We start from the raw sequence: 20,180 nt of genomic DNA on the forward strand, positions 1-20,180 counted from the left end.
CTCCCACAGTGAGAACCCTGGTTCTCAAGAACATTAATATCCTGATTCATTTGCTCAATCCTAAAACATGTACAAAATAATTTTGGAATTGTTACACCAACGTCATTACAAAAACCAAACTGACTTAAATAAAGTTCAAGACTTCATCACAGTCTTTTTGACCTTAGAATATATTTCACTAAAGGTATACAGTCAGAGGACTATGTTCAAATATTGTTTGGATTAATTCTTTTTTATTCTCTTCTGTTTAGTTATGTTATTACTCTGATATACATTCATGTTCATTTGCTTCTGTTTGAAATCAATTTTAGCCACCTTTCATCCTTGTTGACTTCATTTTATTTCTTGAACATATGGAATAGTAACATGATTCAAAAGTCAGGACTTTATTTGAAAAGTATTCTCAAAGAGGTCTCATTCCCTTTCCTACTCTTCCACCCATTCTCACCTACCTTTTCTATGTAAGCAGTATCATTAGTTTTAGGTTCTCCTTTCTGTTTCTTTTTGCAACAGTAAGCAGATGTACACACACATTTTATTTCTTTTTTCTTGCACAAAATATAGCCTTCTATATACACTCTCTTGCATCTTCTTTTTTCCACTTAACAACATACCTTGGAAATCACCCCATACTGGTTCACAGAGATCTTCCTCCTTCCTTTTACACCTGCCTAGTACTCTATTGTGTGTTAAACTGAGGCACAACAGTTTATTCTCCCATGTATGGTCATTAGGTGGTTTCCACTATTTTTACTATTACAAATAATGCTTAAATGAATAATCTTAGGCACACTTTCTCTTAATTTTGGAGGTATAGCTTCAGGGCCAGGGTATTGGATCAAAATGCAGATTTGTTAGATTTTGCCAAATTATCTTCCATGGGAATTGTAGCATTTTATGCTTCCACCTGAATGCCTATTTCCCTGTAGGCTCAATAACAATGTATGTTGTCAAACTTTTGTATTTTTAAAGATCAATCTGGTAGTTGAGAAATGGTATTTCTTTAATTACATTTGAAGTTTAGCATCTTCATTCTCTTTGGGGGCCTTTTATATCTTCCCTACCCCCCATCTCTCCCATGGTGTGTGTGTGTGTGTGTGTGCACGTGTGTGTGTACCTGCAGCCTGGTTTCAGAGTTTATAAATCCTATAGATGAATTAGATCTTAGGAACCTTTACTTTACAGATGATACTGAAGCCCCTAAAACATACGTAGCAGCAAAGGTAAAATAAGAACCTAGATGTCCCTATTTCTAATTTGCTTTTCCATTAAACTGTTAACTTGCTAGTTCATAGTTTCTAGGCCAGAAAACTAAAAGGCCTTTTCTGATTAAAGAATATGTTTGAAAAGTACCTAGCAAAGTACATGCTACATAAAAGGCATTCAAGGGATGTTTTTTGAACAGTATGTCAGCATTAATCAAATTTGGAATCAAGTGGAAACAAGCACTTTTTAAACATTTAGAACAAGACCTTACAGTTGCGTGCTAAGTGCTTTCACCGAAGTTGTTACTAAGGAAAAGGTGTGTGCCACCGTTTAGGCACCATCTAACCATTATTTTAGAATTTCAGTGAATGGGCAGTTTTAGGAATAATCGATCACAAGGGAATTTTAAAAATGACTTTATGCATTCAGAATGTGTTTAAAAGTAAATATGCCCATTATTAATTATACTCATTGCTTCTTAATATGTTAATGTATGTATTTTTTAAAAAAAACAACACCACCTTTATCAAGCTTTACTTGTTCATTTTCATTGTGTGCCTCAGTCAGGCAACCAGTGTAAAACTTTCTAAAACCTTAGGCTGTTATCCTGGACACAAGAGTGAAGCTGATCTTACCCAAGCTTTGTTTAATATATGGTTATGCATATGTCTGATGTAGAATGTGATTTTTTAGGGAGTGGTAGAAGCCAAGAAGTTAATCTTGGGAGGACTTGAAAAAGCAGAAAAAAAGGAGGACAAAATGATGTACCTGCTGGCTCTGAAGAATGCCCGGCTTCCGGAAGGCATCCCACTCCTTCTGAAGTACGCGGAGACAGGAGAGGGGTCTATCAGCCACCTCGCCACCACCACTCTCCAGAGATATGATGCCCCTTTCATAACTGATGAGGTAAATTCTCCAAGAATGTTTGCAACATTCACAAAAGGAAAAAAGCATGCCTAATCACAAGTCAGATGCAAACTTCTCTGAAGTCACCCTATTTTTTTTTCCAAACTAGCAATCTCTCTTTCCTGTTAGAAATAACCCTTAAATTGGATTTAAGGCTCTTCTGAAGCAGCCTCACATTTTGAATAGATAATGTCCTATATCCTGAAGCATAAATATTGAAGCACATTCTCTTGTTTTATCACCAAAGGTAATAGATAATGCTAAGATATAGGAAGTCAAGAGTGTGAAAGGAAGATAAGGCAAGGGGAGCTGAATCTAAAGCTAAAAGATGAGAAACGGTCAGGCAGAAGAAAGGATATGTGTGTTGGATAGAATACGAGAAAGAAGTGGGAGTCTTTCAAGCAGGGGAAGCATATGGGTGAAGACCCACAAATGGGAAAGAGGGTGGAATATTCCAGGAAAAGAAATAAGTCCAGAATGACTGATACATGAAAAGTTAGGGAAAACATCTCTGCAATATGGTTATGCAGCCTGTACTTGAATGTTTCTGGTGACTAGAAGTTCAATATTTCACAAGACTTCTTCGTTATTGGACAACTCACACTGTCCGATTTTTTTGCTCATATCAAGGTGATATCTTCCTTCCCGTGACTAACACTTATTTGTCTTAGTTTGGCTTCCCCTCTGGCAGGAGAATTCTACAAGTATTCGAATAGAGGCAAAGTCCTCTCTCCTTTTGGGTACCAATGCCAGTTCCTTCAGCAATTCCCTGTTAAATATGATTTCAAAATATCTTCCCCAGGATGAATTCTTACTGTCAAGTGGTCTTCTTAAAATTAATATCAAAATTCAATAAAGTACTCCAAATGATAATTAAAAAAAAAGAAACAAATTCTTTTCTGAAATATCTTTACTTCCACAAGTTTTAAGATGCTCTTAAATTTTTTGACACTGGAATAACCTGGCTTAAGTACTACCATGTTGGTTCCTACAGCTGCATTTTCAGGAAGCCATCCCAGCTATACTTTTTTTTAGGGTAGAGAATGTTTATAAAGTGTAAGATAAACTGCCTGCTGAGAATGATGTTCCCGGTTTGCAACTATGTTTTGTATCACAGTTGATAAGCTGCAAACTGCAAAGTGTGGTAATTAGGGTCATGAGTTTTTGACATAGACAGACCAACATATGGATTCTGGCTCTGTCCCTTCCTAGTTGTTTTTGCTTAGGTGATTCTTAATTCCTATATACCTGACAACAAAGCTCAACATTTGCAGGAGATAGAAAAAGACAGAGGAAAGTAGAACTGAAAGAAATATTTATAAATGCCTAGTACAGAACCCCAAGCACTGCATATTGTTAGGCAATGCTAGTGACCAATGAAATTATTTGTTGCCGCAGAATGTAATTATTTTGGCAAATTTTCTTTTGTGTTACTGTTTTGTTAAAAGAAGAAAATCCTCTAATATGACTTATGGAATTTAGATGATAATGATGTATCAATATAGATTCATCAAATGTAACAAATGTACCACTGAGATGCAGGATGTTATACAGGAGGAGGTTGTATGTTGGGGGGAGAGGGGAGGCATGTGGAGCACGAGGTATATAGGAATTCTATACTTTAAGCTTAATTTTGCTGTGAACCTAAAATTGCTCTAAAAAATAAAAAGTCTATTAATTAAAAAGAAGAAGGGAAAATTCTGAGGTACCTCATTGTAAGGAAATGTAAGTTCATATAGCCATCTCTCTCCAGAGCCCCTTTGCCATGTGGCAGTAGTGTCTTTGAAAATTCTGTGGTTGTTAGGGAATACCATGATATGCTGCAATAACAAACAAGACTCAAAAATCTCAGCTTCTCATCCACTCTATGGCTAAAGTAGGTAAAAGAAAATGTGGCCCTGAGCTCACTACCGTAGTAGAAGAGAGAGAGGAATAAGATACACCAGCTCTTAACTGCGTTGGCCCAGAAGTTACCCACAGTGATTCCGTTCATGGTCCATTAGCCAGAACTATGACCCCAACATAAGTGCAAAAGAATATGGGAAATATTGGAACACATGTCTGTTTTATGAGCGTTAACTCTTCCTGCCCGATATCAATTTAAAAAATCTAGATGTGCACTAACTAAGCTTGAACATCTTACGAACAGGTGAAGAAGACTATGAACAGGATATACCACCAGAATCATAAAGTTCATGAAAAGACTGTGCGCACTACTGCAGCTGCCATCATTTTAAATAACAATCCATCCTACATGGAAGTAAAAAACATCCTCCTCTCTATTGGGGAGCTTCCCAAAGAAATGAATAAATACATGCTCTCCATTGTCCAAGACATCCTACGTTTTGAAACGCCTGCAAGGTATGAAGCAGTGCCCCGTCTCTGCTTATCAAAGCTTATTTGTATATTGATGTGGTACATGTGTGGCTAATAATAATGGTGTGGTCTTTATGCTGGGTTATGTTGCATAAAACCAGAGAGTTTGCCAAAACTATTTGGAGGGCCAGATTAAACAACTTCACTTTGGCACTGTGATTTGGAACTCTGGGTATGATTTTTTTACTCTAGGTCTCCCGTTCGGTCTGGTAACATCATATTGCCAAATGTTAGCAATGTTTTAAAATCCAACTGTATTTTCAGTAGGACTATTTTTATAACTAGCATCATAAAATGAGGTAGGTTCCCACCAAATGGTCTTTCATCTTAACTTTCCAAATGTTAGGAATCTTTGAAGCCTCATTTATCACAGGTTAAATGAATTTACCATTTGAGTTTAAAACCTCAGACAAGACCCATGTTTTAGGACTATTCAAAGTACGAAGTATGAAATCAGCAGACTTCACTGCTCTCAGTTACTCATTGGAATCATCTTCCTTCCAGTTCCCAAGTCTCTTCTCCCAAATTCACTGCTGTCCCTTTTCCTCACTGAAATCGGAGGGCCAGGGAAGGAAGCTCCATTTCCCCTGAGTTACATGCCGAGCACTGCCTTCAGGAAGGATCATGTTTGCGTGTTCCCAGTTGAAAAGGGAAACAGACATGGGGGGAGGGTGGGAAATAGGAGAAAGGAAATGGAAAAAAAGACAGTAAAGATCGAAGGAAAGAAACAAGGAGTAAGACTGAAGGGAAAAGAAACAGGAGGAGTAAGTACAGACAAAGGAGCAGGGCAAGTAAGGAAGCAGGGGGAAGCAGATCAGAGATGCAGAAAAGAAACAAATTCTCTCTGCAGCCATGTGTACCTGGTCAAATGCATTTGATTTCTCCTATTGCTTTGCTTTTGTGAGACTCTGTGGGGGAGGTCCTGGGTGTATTTGCTGCCATTGTCTTGTGAACCTAGTGATTCAGGGGACAGTAAAGAGGAAGCAGCAGAGTAGAGAGCAGCCTGGGAAACATGAGGAAGCCATCGCGAACACGGCAGGTCAGATTCTCAAAACTGAAAGCATCAGAGTTGGAAGGGACTTGAGAGGGCCCCTCGCTTGCTATCTCTCTCCAGTGAGGGGGTCTAGTCTCCTGGTAGGTGGTGTCCAGACTTTGCTTGCACCTCTCCAGTGGTGGGAGGGTCACCACCTCTGAGGGAACTTGTGTCATCATTTAGAGACTCTCTCCATTACTGCTTTGCATAACTGAAATCTTCTATTCGCCCAGATTTTATTCCTGAAGCAAAGTGGAAGAGATCTAATCATTCAGCCACATGCAGGCCCTTTGAATATTTGAGGACTACTCTTCATCTTTCCTTTTTCAGGCTAAAATCTTATAATCTAGTGATACTGGGGGAAAAACCTATAAGATAACCATTCTTCCTCTCAGTGATGTTCTACCTCAGAACTAGGTCCAGATTTCTTTGGCTGGTTATTTTGATTTCGTTTTTGCTGAGTTGTTATAATTTTATTATTACTGATATGATTAGTGTTAAGTAGTCAGGAATGGAAATATCTCAACACTAATTAGTTAAGTAGATAAAATAGAGGCATGGGGTCAGGTTTAAGACTTACTTTAGAGGAGACTATTGGCTTTTACTGAGATGTTTCTTTAAGTGAAACCTACACAAATATAGAAGAAATTCCTGGGAATTTGCTGTTATATATCATTAGCCAGTGATAACATTAGAGGGTGTAGGAAAACATTTAAAGAAATATTGGGCAACCTCTCCAGTTTGGTACAACTTTCCTTAAAAGTACCTACTATTTAACAATAGAACCACGATGATTCAAAGAACATGTGTTTTCCACTCCTGAGGTGTGTCCATCAGTCAGCTTAAGCCATCTCATAGCTGGCTGAACTCGCCTTGCTGTCATTTTGATACCAAACTGAATTTCAAATATCCGAGGAATGGAGGGGAAAGCCCTCATCCTGATGCTGGTACTCCAGCTGGCGCCTCCCCAGTTTTGGAGTGGCATGAGGAAAATTTGGCCCCCTCTTTTTTTCCACTGAGGATTTGGGTTCTTTCCAAATCTGACCTGGGAAACAGCCATTACCATGAATGTGCAGCTTTTTCCTTTTACGTGTTACAGCAAAATGGTCCGTCGAGTTCTGAAGGAAATGTTTGCTCATAATTATGACCGTTTCTCCAAGAGTGGATCCTCTTCTGCCTATACTGGCTACATAGAACGTACGTAACCCAAAAAGGGGTTCTCCCTCCCTGCTCCGTCCCCTGCTCGGTATTGCTGGAACTGTTGTTAAATTACAGGGTTTTTTTTTTTTTTTTTGTCCTTAGGTAGTCCCCATTCGGCATCTACTTACAGTCTTGACATTCTTTACTCTGGTTCTGGCATTCTAAGGAGAAGTAACCTGAACATCTTTCAGTACGTTAGGAAAAATCCTCTTCATAGTATTCAGGTATCTCATGTTTCATTAATTTTGCTTATTAAAGTATGTAAGAGGTTAGTGTGCAGTAAAATAAAATATATACTAATGATAACACTATAGAACGCATAAATTAATGGTGGATCTATCATCATCTGCAAGAGGCTGTATGGTTTACAGTCCCAGAGAGAGTTTCAAACATGAACTTGAAAACTTATGTGTTTTGAGTCACTGGACTTGCCAAACATCCATAGTTTTTTCAAAGGTACACATAGTCACAAAATTGAAGTCATGCCAGTATTTCTCATGTATGTTTTAAAAACTGTTTTTATCCATAGATATATTCCTTGGAGCTCCAGATATTTAGTTATAGAATATATTTCCTTGGTGTTTCTATGAAGAGACTGATTCCCCATAATAAAAGCTTTCATGATAGAATGTGGTTCTCCAAAGAGTCAATCTATATTTTTTCAATATTGCTAAGAGGGAAAAGAATAAAGTGTAGGCATTTGACAACTGGCTGACTTCCATCCCTTTAGTTTTACCCCAAATGTGGTGACAATCTCTAAAGGCTTCCTAATTGTGAAATATACTTTCTTTATAGTTTTTATGCATATCAAACTATAGCCTTCTCAATAAGCTCATTTAAGGTTTAAAAATGATGTAATGTATATAAACTTGAGTTCTTATCAACATTGTATTACTACACCTTTGGTAGGAATCTAGTTAGGATACTATGCTTTCTGTCCTGAGGAATCACCATCTGTTTTCTGATATGCATTCTGAAATGCCAAATGCCCAGTGGCTAAGGTGCTGGGTGTGGAGGACAGAGAATCTGTAGGATTCCTGTGTGTGGCAGAGATCAGGATGTGAGGCTCCTCATAGCATTCATCATCTTTTCTTTTACTGGAGGAAGTTTTATGTGGAAAGGTGTGAGTCATGGCTTAGAGAGTTCCACATCCTCTCGTAGGGCAGACTGTCCCAACACTTCTCCGCCTCTTTTTAGGGGCTCTACAAGATAGTCGATCCACCATGTACGACAGTTCTGCAGAGACTGAGTCTCTAGGATGACGCCATTAAATGGAAAGCTCATGGTCATTGCAGTCAGACAGAAGGGGTTTGAGACTTACCTCTGCCATTTGAGCTTTTTTTTTTGGCCTCATCTGCAAAATGGATACAATCATATGAACCTCAAAGGGTGGCTGTGAGGATTAAATGAAGAAAACGAACTCATATTCAGTCCTGGAGTTGTTTTTGTTTTGTTTTTGCCTAGCAACTGGAAATGTTTGAGTTTTTGACCCCCGGGAAAGTTCTAGTTGTCAGCTCATCATCACGTACAGAACAGGCATGGAGCTAATGTCATGAATGCTATATCCATTTTCTCTAGGTGGTCATTGAAGCCCAAGGACTGGAGACCTTAATTGCAGCCACTCCCGATGAAGGAGAGGAGAACCTTGACTCCTATGCTGGCTTGTCAGCCCTCCTCTTTGATGTTCAGCTCAGACCTGTCACTTTTTTCAACGGATACAGTGATTTGATGGCCAAAATGCTGTCAGCAACTAGCGACCCTATGAGTGTGGTGAAAGGACTTATTCTGCTAATAGATCATTCCCAGGTAATTCATTCTGCAACTGTTTACTGAATGTACCAGGCATGCTTTAAATGTACTCCATGGTTGGAGGATACAAGACAAAGTTCCACCCACCTTGGAACTCACATTCAAAGCATTTGAACCTCTTGGTATTATAGCCCTTTCTCTTTTGCTACAGGTAAATGTGTTTTCTTTTGTCTGTATTATCTGATTAAGTCATCTTTTCACTGTTGAGGCAAAAGAAGAAGTACTCAACATAATATGAGTATAATATAATGTCATTTATATCTCCATAGAACTAAAAGGTGGGGGTGGGTGGTAACCGATGTGAACAGAGACAAGAAATTATGGAGAAAATAACCTAGGATTCAACAGAGAAGAGATGGCCTTATCTCTTCACTTGGCTTTCCTTGGCACAAGGGCTTAGATGATATTTTTTTCTGAAGGCAAGAGCTAAACTACATGGCTTCATAGTTACTGATGACATTTGTCACGACAACAATGGTAAGATCCAAATAGTGCATCATTCCTGCCAAATTCGTAGAGACACAAGCAACCACTGACACCAACCACACATTTAATGGAGACTCTGCCCCAAATTCTCATGTTCACAGAAGCTTACAAAGGTTCACTCATTGTTAAAGAGTAGGATTACTTTCATTCACTTGACCTGCATTCTTCAGAATAGTTTTCAGTTTGCTTCACCCCTAAATCTTACATTACTGTACTAAGGTACGACAATACTATATTCTGTGTGGTAAGATTTAGGTGACCAGGTGACTGTGAGATGGGAGTGGGCTGCCTCATGGAATTTTTTGAGAAACAGAAAAGGGTTAATCTGAATAACCTTTGAGTTTGAGTGTTTGATGCTTAAAATTTTTTTCTTTAATGGCTTGACATTTCCTGCCTTACTAAGCATAGCAATATAAAAATGGAATATTTGCTAAAAAAGGATCTTATGGGAACTCCTTAAAGTGATCACTTGCACTCTGATTTATATTTATTAAATTAAAATTTAAAATTTACAGACTATAGGACTTGCTTGGGAAGTTTGCTTTTGTGGTTTAATAAATTCATAAGTAATAGCCTAGTTTTGACTTTTGCCTTCACTACTTACTTTCTGTGTGTTCTTGGGCGGTTACTTAATAGCTTTAAACCAGGATTTGCTACTCATAAAGTGAGGCATCTGGAACAGATGATTCACAGTTTTTATCAGCTTTGTTCTTTGCCGGATAATTTGAGGATCTTGATTTGTTGGATTCTGGTTATGAAATCATAGATTTTAAGATCTGGGAGTGACCTTAAATATCAGATTTACTAAAACTCCACCAAAACATCATTGGTTGAAACCAAATGCTAATTCCCTATCTTTATTACTCCTCATAACAGTTCGGGATAGCTGTATATAACAAAAGAAGCCAGTTTGGGGTAGCTTAACCAAATCGTTTGATTTTTATCATGTTACAAGTATTCGGAAGTAGGTAATCCAGGATTGATATGGAAACCCTAAGATATTGTTAGGATCCAGACTCGTTTTCCTCAGGTTGGCCATCTTTACTTGTGGTTTTCAACCTCATGCTTGTCACCTCATGATTATCACATGGCTGCTGCACTTCCAACACTAATTCCTCATTCCAGGAAGGAAGAGAGAAGGGTAAGGTGCAGCAGAGTCTGAGACTCTTTTTCAAGAACTGTCCTGCAAGGACTATTTCTACAAAAGATAAGCATCTACAAAAAGAAGTCCTTTTTTATTGACCCAAACTATGCCATATGGATATCTCTAGCTGCAAGAGAAGCTAGTAAATATAGTTTTTCAATGGTTGTATTGACACTCTGAACAAAACTGTGTTTCTGTTAATATGAATGAAAAGAAGGACAACCAGCAATGCGTTTCATGCCCCTTAATCCTCAAAGTCACAGAAGAAAAATTGTTCTCAAATTATATTATAATTTTATACTGCATTTTTCCATTGAAGTATTACCTCTGGAGAGATGTATTCTTAATGAAAGAATCTCTGAAGAAGGCATAAGAGTGCTGAGAAAGTAGTCCACATTTTAAGATGCAGGAATAATAACAGTTCAGTACCACCTGTACGTACTCACCTACCCAACAGCAATGCCTAATAGTCTGAATGGGGGTATAAATCTTGATGCAAAGATAAGTAATAACCTAGGTCAGGGTTGGCAAACTTTTATGTAAAGGGCAGAAAGTAAATAGTTCAGGCTCTGTGAGACATATGGTCTCTGTTGAGCTACTCAACTCTGCCATTGTAGAGTGAAAATAGCCATAAGTGATATATTAACATATGAGCGTGGCAGTGTTCCAATAAAGTTTTATTTACAAAAATAGCCAGTGGGCGAGATTTGCCTGCGGGCCATAGTTTGCCAACCCCTGATCTAGATTTATCTTGCATGATTTTTGTCTTCATTAAGCTAGGGCACTGCAGGCATATTCTAAGAGAAAGATCTTCCCTTAGTTATTGAACATAGCCCAATGCCAGTGTAATTTAGATTGGAGTATTTGGCAGATCTGGGTTTATTATACAAATATGCTGGTTGAGTCTCCCTGGCTCTGCAGAGCACTCCAGTAATGCCATCCTAGCTTCAGGGGCACATACCACTCTAGGTCAAGTGCTGACATTGAAGGAAATGTTGGCAGTGGATGACCGGTCACAAACGCCAGGGCAGATGGAATTACTCTGTGCTTACTCTCTCGCTCTCTTTTTGCAGCTAACTGGATTACTCTTCAGAGGAGGATGTCTGATAAAGTCAGATTAACAGGGGGATCCTCTTTAGCCAGCAAAGAACATATTTTCCTGAATGGGAGCAATGGGATGAGTTGTCAAAATATCAGTGTCTGAGCTGTAAGAAACACCTTTAGGCCCAAAAGTAAAAGATCAAAGGGGTCACATTAGCTACAAATACAAAGCTCCAGTATCTTCTTCTTCTGGTTCATAAACAAGAATTTAAATAAATATGTCCTCTTGGTGACACAAGGACATAAGCCTATGCTTTATCTTGTTTGCAATATTTCTCAGAACAGGCTTCCTTGCACACTAGGAGACAAATGACAGTTATGATTTCCTGCTAGCTATGCATGTATGGTAGTAGAAAAGTCTCCCCATGAGAGACAGTCTGGGTATTCATTCTAGCTCCACATGCAGCCTCCAAGCCTAATTTTTCTTTTCAGTCTTCAGATATAATGCCCACCATGGAAGATTTGTATGAGAATTAAATGAGATAAAAAATGTAGAGCTTTGGGGGCACAGTAGGTGCTCAAAAGCTGTTAGTTCTACTTATTTGACACCCCTCAAAAATTAGAACCACTGCACTATGTGGTTTAGTCCCTTTCATGAAGGAAAGAGTGGTTTGTCCTTCTACAGGGGTCAGTGGTCTGTCCTTCTATTGCAGGCGGGGGGGGGGGGAACAAATTCCTCTGTGACTATGCATAAGAATTCTTCCACAATCCCTTTGCAGGAGAGAAGTGGAATATTCCCGGAAAGCCAAGGCACTCCTCAAAACCCACACTGCAGTGGAAATGCTCTCTCCCCACAAAAGGCACCTTGTTTAATAGCTGTGAAATGTTCTTTTCCATGGCAGTTGGTGTGTTTTGACATCTACGTAACGTATGGCCAGTGGGAAGGCTAAAGTCCACATCACAGACCTCTGCTGAGTTAGGTGGACTAAGAAGATTATAGTTTTCAAATGGGGAATAGAGAATATGATCCAAATAAGGAAGTACTTTTGAGGCAGGGCATACAATAGGGCCAATTTGGAAACAATGACAGTAACAGTGCAAGTGCAGAACTCACATCTTGGTTCTGCAGTTCATGGGCATAGGTTACAATTGGGACATGATTATCGTGGTTTTCTCAGGATAATTTGTCTTCCTTCATATCAGTTATGATGCCTGAGGTAACCCCTGCATCCCACCACCACCACATTTTGTTCTGGACCTAATGTAGCAGTAAGTATCCTTAGGGCTGTCTCCTAATATGGCCCAAGCTCTGTGTTGAGAATCTCATGCTTTCGTCCAAGTGTCTTTCAGACTGAAGGTAGTTTCATGCCACAATCAGACTGTTCTAGTAAACCAAGTTCTACGATTGAGATTTCTCGCCACATTTTTTTGAAAGTTGGAGAAAATTCAGGGAGATCAGTGATCAACACAGTACTTTCTAGGAAGTGAAATTGCGGCATTAATAGTTGGTGAAAGCATGGCTTATTTGGTCTGAATAGGGCAGTTACGTAAAGAAGTGAGTCACGCTGCCAGTTGCTGTGGACCTAAGATCTTTGGAGGAATATCAAAATTAAAGGTACTGAGCCTTTTTCCCAGAACTGTTATCATTTCAAACACTGTCCCAAGGCAATCTGATTCCAATCCAGCTGGTGAATTTTTCAGCCAACATCACCCCATCTAATGTACATAGAATTGCAAGACTTAAAGGGTAAATGCTGGCAAACAGCATAAAACAATGGTTTCCAGACAACTACAAAATTACTGAGGACGGACTATGTTCGTAAACGAGTACTGCCCCTCTGGAATATGCCATGGAGTTCATGTTGGTCCTGTTTGTTATTTTGGTGTCATTCCAAATGTCAAACAATAGTGTGTTATGGCTTAGTTAAGTCGCCTTGCCTTACTTTCCTAGCTTTCCTTTCCTAGGCAATTCCTGGAACTTGTATACTGCACCGGCAGTTTTGATCCTGCCTTTCATTTACCAGCAGGATGCAGTTTACTATATTTGACACAGCACCTAACTACAGAAGTGGTAAAGGACTTCAAGAGATCATCTATCCCAAAGCCTCACCCTCCACTCCAAAGCCACACTAGATTTCTGACGGATATGCTTTCATTTTCCCTGGTCTTATGGTTCTCAAATTTAGGTGCAACAGAAGCACATGAGGGCTTATTAAAACACAGAGTTCTGGGCACCACCCTCAGAGTTTCTAATTCAGTAGGTATGGGGCTTCCGTTCCTAACAAGTTCCCTGGATGCTCATGTTATTTGTCAGGGAACCACACTTTGAGAACCATTGCCCCTCCCAAAGTGAGACAAAGATTGAAAGAAAGCACCCTTGTCAATTGACACTTCACTTCTTTAGTATTGTAATTGACTAAATAATTTAGCAAATCAATAATCTACTTCCGTGATCAAGGTTAGGATGTGTTTCCAAGCCTAGAGAAAGACTTCAGTGTTAACACAACTCAAATGGTATTACCTACAGCCGGAGGTTGAATGTGCCTTTGGAAAGGGGCTGGCTACATTGTGCCCCTCCCCCTCCCCTCCTCCTTCTTCTAATTCTTCTTCTTCTCACTGTTATTCTATATTTTTGTTTCTAGGAGCTTCAGTTGCAATCTGGACTGAAGGCAAATATGGATGTGCAGGGTGGTCTGGCTATTGATATTTCAGGTTCAATGGAGTTTAGCCTGTGGTATCGTGAGTCTAAGACCCGAGTGAAAAATCGGTAAGCATATGTAAAGAACCACAGAGATAAAGTTTTTTTAAATTTTATTGAAATATAGTTGATTTACAATGTTGAGTTAATTTCTGCTGTGCAGCAAAGTGATTCAGTTATACATATATATAGTTCTTTTCCGTATTCTTTTCCATTATGGTTTATCACAAGATATTGAATATACTGTGCTATGCAATAGGACCTTGTTGTTTATCCATTCTCTATATAATCTTTGCATCTGCTAATCCCAGACTCCCAGTCAACCCCTCCCCCACCCCCTCTCCCTCTTGGCAACCACAAGTCTGTTCTCTACATGCAGAGATATGTTTTCGGAATTGTTTAACTTTCCGACTTCTTGAAATCTGTGCTTTCTGTTTGTAATCATTAAATCGTAGAGTAGGGAGTAACCATGGGAAGTCATTCTTTCCATAGCGTCTTATGAGCAGCTAGGTACCTAATATGACTCAGCCAAGGATCTCTTCGCTTTTAAAGACATCCACGGACAGCTTGCACAGTGGATGAGACGTTCATCTTCTCTTGGTAGTTGACAATGCTGTCAGAAGACTTTACTTTTAAGCAATTTTTTTTAGCTTATACCTCTCGTTGGGATTTTAAATCTTTCCTCTTTTGCTGTCTTCAGTGGAGAAAAATAAAAAGATGATCACTTTTGTGAGAATCTAAGTCTTAAACATTGAGTCCTTAAGTGTTTTTATTAGTGTTCATTTTTCTAAACAGAATTTTCTCTGCTCTTTTAGTTTTTCTAATTGACCCATCAGATCAAATGAAAGTGTTTTATTTTGAACTTAAAACAATGTCTTTGAACCAATGTGATAATCAAAAGAATTATTCTTCTGTTTGTTGTAATACTGAAGAAAGGAACACGAAAATGCAATTGATTTTTACTTTTTGGATATTTAAAAATACAGTGGGGCAGAGGTGAGACAGGAGTGCTAAAATTAGATTTTTAGCTTATTTTGAACAATGGATGAAGGAATTGAGAAAAATCAAAAGGTGGCACATTTAACATGAAAGGTGACCCTCAGTGTTACTAAAAGGAACCAAAGAATGAGAAATGGGAGAGGCTTTCAGAGTGATAAGCAATATAATTTAGGGCTTCCCACTGCATCAGTCATCTTGGTCATCTTTTTGATGTATTTTCTAGACAGAAGTTTACCCAAATTAAACTGAACTGAATTATTTTCAGAAGGAAATCAACAACAGCTACAACAAACATTTCTGGCTTTTTAAAAGAGACACGGTATCCCTAAGTATCTGCCAGTGTCTGCATTATAGCCAATTCATCTTCAATTTTCCATTTGTTCATTTAAAAAAATATCTCTTAAGCCTTTGTTGAGTGTAAGATATTAGAAGGTATTCAGGGATTTAATGAATTCAGGGAAAAGGATTCAGGGATTTAAATGATACCACCTCTGACCTACTTTTGCACTGGCAATAGCAGCAGGTGTGCTGTGAGAAGCACAGCAAAAATTAGTAGCCTATTAAAAGAGCACGAACGTACAGCTCTGATTTCATCTAAAGTCTACAATTAAATTAGAGTAGTCCTAGAGGTAAGCCTTCTACTAGGATTGTTTATCCTCTTCATTTTCATCCAAGCCTCTATCCTAGTCAATCCAATCTGTCTAGGTGATCACTGGAGAACCTGTGATATCTGTCCTTTCTGGGGCACCCAATATACATGCTGTAGGAATGGTTCTTTGTGATACTGTATTTTTCAAATATCTTGGCAACCATAGACTTCTGTCATCAGAGACCCTTTGGAGAAAGTAATGAAATGGAATTAAGGTAGCTACATAGAAGCCAACAGAGAGATAGTTACCAAGAAAATTGTTGTAAACATCAACTGTCTTCTGGGTGAGCTTATACTTTGTTTTAAGATAACACAGGTATTTCTGACTTCCTGATAGGACCAGGTCCCAGGCATGTTTTCATCATGGCTCTTGGTATGCCCATACCAAACATTAATGCCTGATAGACATTTCATTCCCACATCTAGAATTGAAGGCTGGGGGAGGACTCAGGGGTAGGGCAAAACTTCACTGCCCAATTGCTGGGACAAACCAGTTCCTGGTTACCAACAGAATTCTAAGCACATTTAGGTCACCTATTAATCCCTTAAGTGTTTCTTTCCAGTTATCAGCATGAGCAATTCAGACCCTGTGGTCTGTTAGTTCAGCTCAGTTAAACGTGATTAACAGCTTATTTTGTTCAATTCTTAGGGTAACTGTGGTAATAACTGGTGACATCACAGTGGACTCCTCTTTTGTGAAAACTGGCCTGGAAGTTGGTGTGGAAACAGAAGCAAGCTTGGAGTTTATCTCCACGGTGCAGTTTTCTCAGTACCCCTTCTTAGTGTGCCTGCAGATGGACAAGGATGGAATTCCGTACAGGTAAGAAGCAGTGCTTATGGAATGTTCCAGGGCCAGCCCCAGTTCACCAGGAACTTGCACCCAGTTTTGAGCATTCCGTTACAGAAATTAAAGGAAAATGGTAAAAACCCAGTGAAACATAACTTTTCTTTAAATGAGTAAAAGAATAATTGATAAGACTAAAAAAAAAAGTTAGTTTCTAGGATACCAAGAAACTGTAATGACTAGTTCATTTGATTCTGGAGATAATATCATATTCTGGCCCAGAAATAATTTATCAAGGCAACAAAGGGATTTGATTTACCGTAAGACTTGCCACACAGTTTCAGCAAAAGCACGAGATGCATATTTACTATCAGCTATCTTCACAGTTGTCTCTTGGACAGAAAGTTCAAGACAGAACATCTGACGATCATTTACCCTGGTTTAAGAGCCCAAATGAATCACAATTTTTAGGTAATCCATACAACAGCAACTTGACCTGGTTTAAGTTTTTGCTCAAGCTTAAGATTTTGGGATTTTGAATTTAAAAAAAAAAAAAGCCTTTTAGTAGAGTACTTAGTGTCCCAGAAACTAAATATATAACGGTCCATGTAGTCTTCCCAACACCTTATCCACTCTAGAGCTTTTCATTTACACTGTGCCCTTTGAATTTTGTAACAATTATTCTAATAATACTATAGTGAGGAAGTAGGATGCTTCGGGTCTAGGGAGCTCTGACTTTTCTGTAGTGGGTGTAGAGGTCGCCTTGACATGCACGCTTAACCATGAAGGGAATCTGTATACTTAAAACAGAGAACCATGTTTTACATTATCTCCTTTGATAAGTAGGGCAGAGTTAAGCACCTTCTTTCTTTATTTTTTTAATTTCATGATCCATGTAAGGAATGCTAGATGATGTAAGTACAAATATGAACAGGTTATGTTTTTACAGAAGAAAAGATTGTAGATTATAGTACATTAAGCTGTTGCTAATTTATTAACCTATGTCTAGAATAAACCTCCATTAATACATTTTAGAAAATCAACCTTCCAATGGTCAAAATGCAGTGACCAGCAGCCCAGGCACAAGGCTAACTGGTTAGGTTCCACATTTCACTTGGGCCAGGGCTCTGGGGATGTTTCCCTGTCAGCATTCTCAGCTTAACTCCAGTTGGATTTGCTCCTTTCTCAAAAGGGGAATGCTCCAGAGGTGGGGCTCCTGGAATGAGGGTGGGGGACATAGCAAGGCCTGCAAAGCTTAGCAGCCTCTGCAGAAAGCTGCGAGACATTTGGTCCTTCATTCCAGAAGAATGAGTAACAGCACTCCCGTATCCCAGGCGTGTGAAGAGAAACGTGAAGAAAAAAATCACACCATTCGTGGGAACGAAAGCTAGTCGTCTTTGGTACTCACATCCTTTCTCAAATGGCTTTGAAACAGAAGCTTCAAGTGTTCACTCAATAACTTGGCTCTGACGGGGGTGGGGTGACTTTAATATGTGTGTAATTTTGTTATTATTGTTATTATGCAGGCAATTTGAGACAAAGTATGAAAGGCTGTCCACAGGCAGAGGTTATGTCTCTCGGAAGAGAAAAGAAAGCCTAGTAGCGGGATCTGAATTCCCGCTGCACCAAGAGAACTCTGAGATGTGCAAGGTGGTGTTTCCTCCTCAACCAGAGAGTACTTCCAGCAGTTGGTTTTGAAACTGATGGGGCTGTTTCACTGGAATCCATCTCCCCGGAAGGGATACGATGTGACGTGCCTAAGTACTTGCTCTCTGAGAGCACAGTGTTTACATATTTACCTGTATTTAAGAGCTTTTGTAAAAAGCAGTGAAAAACCTCACATAATTAAGCTTGGGCCTGAATCATTCAGTACTACCTACAGTGTCATTTTGAGCCAACCTATGTGACACTTTTAGTAGCATTCTTAGTTTTATTGTATCTCTCTCAAATCACATTTAGTACTATGAAAATAGTTCTTCCCTAAGAATAAACTATTGTTTGTAAAAAATAAGACACACAGACACACATTCAGGAGAGCACAATTTTGTTTCAACAATTTTCAATCAATGTATATGAAGCCCTTGGTAGAACCTTACACAGCTTGTTTCTATGAAACATGCCCAATCAGGAAAAAACAGACCTTTTTTTCTTGGAGAGGGGAGCATGGAGGAAAGGGATAAGACTTTTAATGGCCTTTGGCAGCCATCTTCAGGAATTAATATTTATCTCTTCTGTTAGTTTTATTGAGTATTGAGGTAGGAGGCACACAGAATGAACACATACCATCTCTCCTTTCTGCTGGCCATGTAGTCAGATCGCTAGAAGAAAGCTAGTGAGTCCTCTGCCTTCTGCCTTACAAAAATGCCGGACTCAGCATATCAGAATTAGAAATATTAATTTCAGGAACTCCATTAGATTTTTTCTTGTGCTGTATCTCTTTGAGACTATAATGTGGTTCACTGTCCTTTATAAGGGACATCCTCAAATATTCATCATTTTATTTTTCACTCAACTGTTTTGTGGTGGAAGTCCCAGTCTGTTGGACTGCAGTCTACAAAAGCCAGAATGGCCGAGAGAATTTAATAATGCTTTGAGAACCTGATGGATTTGGACTTCTAAAAAATGAAATCAAGAAAAGAGTGTCTCTATTTGTACAAATTAAAAGAGCCACGTTAACCATTTTCAAATATTTACTGACAAAACAGATACATATTTTGATAGCGACAGGCCCAAAACAGATAACAGGTGCTCACTTGTCCATTAAACACACACACACACACACATGCACACACACACACATGCACACACACACGGGAAGTTTAGCTAGCCCACCACTAGTTGTAAATTTAAAATGATGTGTGATGAAATAAATATGTGGAATTCCTATTGAATTGCTTCTGTCTTCCATATTTCTCTGTTCCTGCCACTTTCTGAGCCCAGACACATATGCAGCTAAGCTTCTGAAGCTCTATAGCACAGGCCAGATGCTCTAATAGGTGGTCAGAGCCCTTTGGAAAATACGCTATTGAAAATAGCAGCAGAAGCAGTCAGAAGCTCTTAAGGACCGGCAAGCTTAAAAACAAGCTCTAAGGCCAGTTTTTATAAAGCTCTGGACCTGCACACGTATTGTTATGTTACTGAGAAGAGAAAAAGGAATAAAAACAGGAGGGTTTCGGGGGTACTCTTGGTGGTGGTGGCATTGGCCTTGGAGGAAGTGCTCTGTAGAGATACTCATGCTGCAGCAAAAGCAAGTTGATCCAGGGAACCTCATCCATGTGACACTTAGTAAATCACAGCTGCTTCTGGGATAATAACTTACTTAGTACGTAAAATAAGAGCTTACTTAAGAGTGATGATGACTGCAGGGTCATGGCTATTGCTGTTATGCCATTTCCCAACTGCTTATCTGCCTGGCTGAGTCAAATATGGCCACTTATTTGGAGAATGGATGGTACCTACCAACTCTAACATGCTCCAAAGAAAAAAGAAACCTGAAGCATAGAACAAACATTAACTCCTTTCTAGATAAATGAGACAAATTTAAGAGGAGTAAGGTGATAGTTCACCTTTTATATGACATATTGGAACCAGAAAGACTTACTTGGCATCCTTATTGTTGACCTGTTTCAAACACCAGTGTCCAGACGGCTGACTTTTGCATAGATGGCTGTCTGGGAACTTCACGACCCTCTGGCATGAGCCCCTGTGCCCAGTCAGCCTCTCCTTGCAGACCTGAAGGATTTAGCCTGGCTGTTCTACAAAGCGCTACTGTCACGCCCTGTCTCTCACAGATGTACTGCCCATGGAAAGTTGCTCTCTGCTTCTTTGAACCTGACCACCTTCAAATAC

General features: G+C 39.2%; 1 protein-coding gene across 1 annotated transcript in view; it reads left to right on the forward strand.

Moving 5' to 3' along the window:
• The window catches only part of MTTP (microsomal triglyceride transfer protein), a 54,802-nt gene extending 35,571 nt beyond the window's left edge, over positions 1-19,231 (forward strand). Inside the window, exons 13-20 of the mRNA XM_033401728.2 lie at positions 1,900-2,112; positions 4,262-4,473; positions 6,621-6,718; positions 6,824-6,945; positions 8,300-8,527; positions 13,844-13,968; positions 16,197-16,367; positions 17,858-19,231. Of these exons, the coding sequence (XP_033257619.1) occupies positions 1,900-2,112; positions 4,262-4,473; positions 6,621-6,718; positions 6,824-6,945; positions 8,300-8,527; positions 13,844-13,968; positions 16,197-16,367; positions 17,858-18,029 (1,341 nt within the window). The 3' untranslated portion in view covers positions 18,030-19,231. The remainder of the gene's footprint in view (positions 1-1,899; positions 2,113-4,261; positions 4,474-6,620; positions 6,719-6,823; positions 6,946-8,299; positions 8,528-13,843; positions 13,969-16,196; positions 16,368-17,857) is intronic.
• The last annotated feature ends 949 nt before the right edge of the window (positions 19,232-20,180 follow it).

The sequence above is a fragment of the Orcinus orca genome, chromosome 4, assembly GCF_937001465.1.
Source record: "Orcinus orca chromosome 4, mOrcOrc1.1, whole genome shotgun sequence".
NCBI classification, from domain to species: Eukaryota; Metazoa; Chordata; class Mammalia; order Artiodactyla; family Delphinidae; genus Orcinus; species Orcinus orca.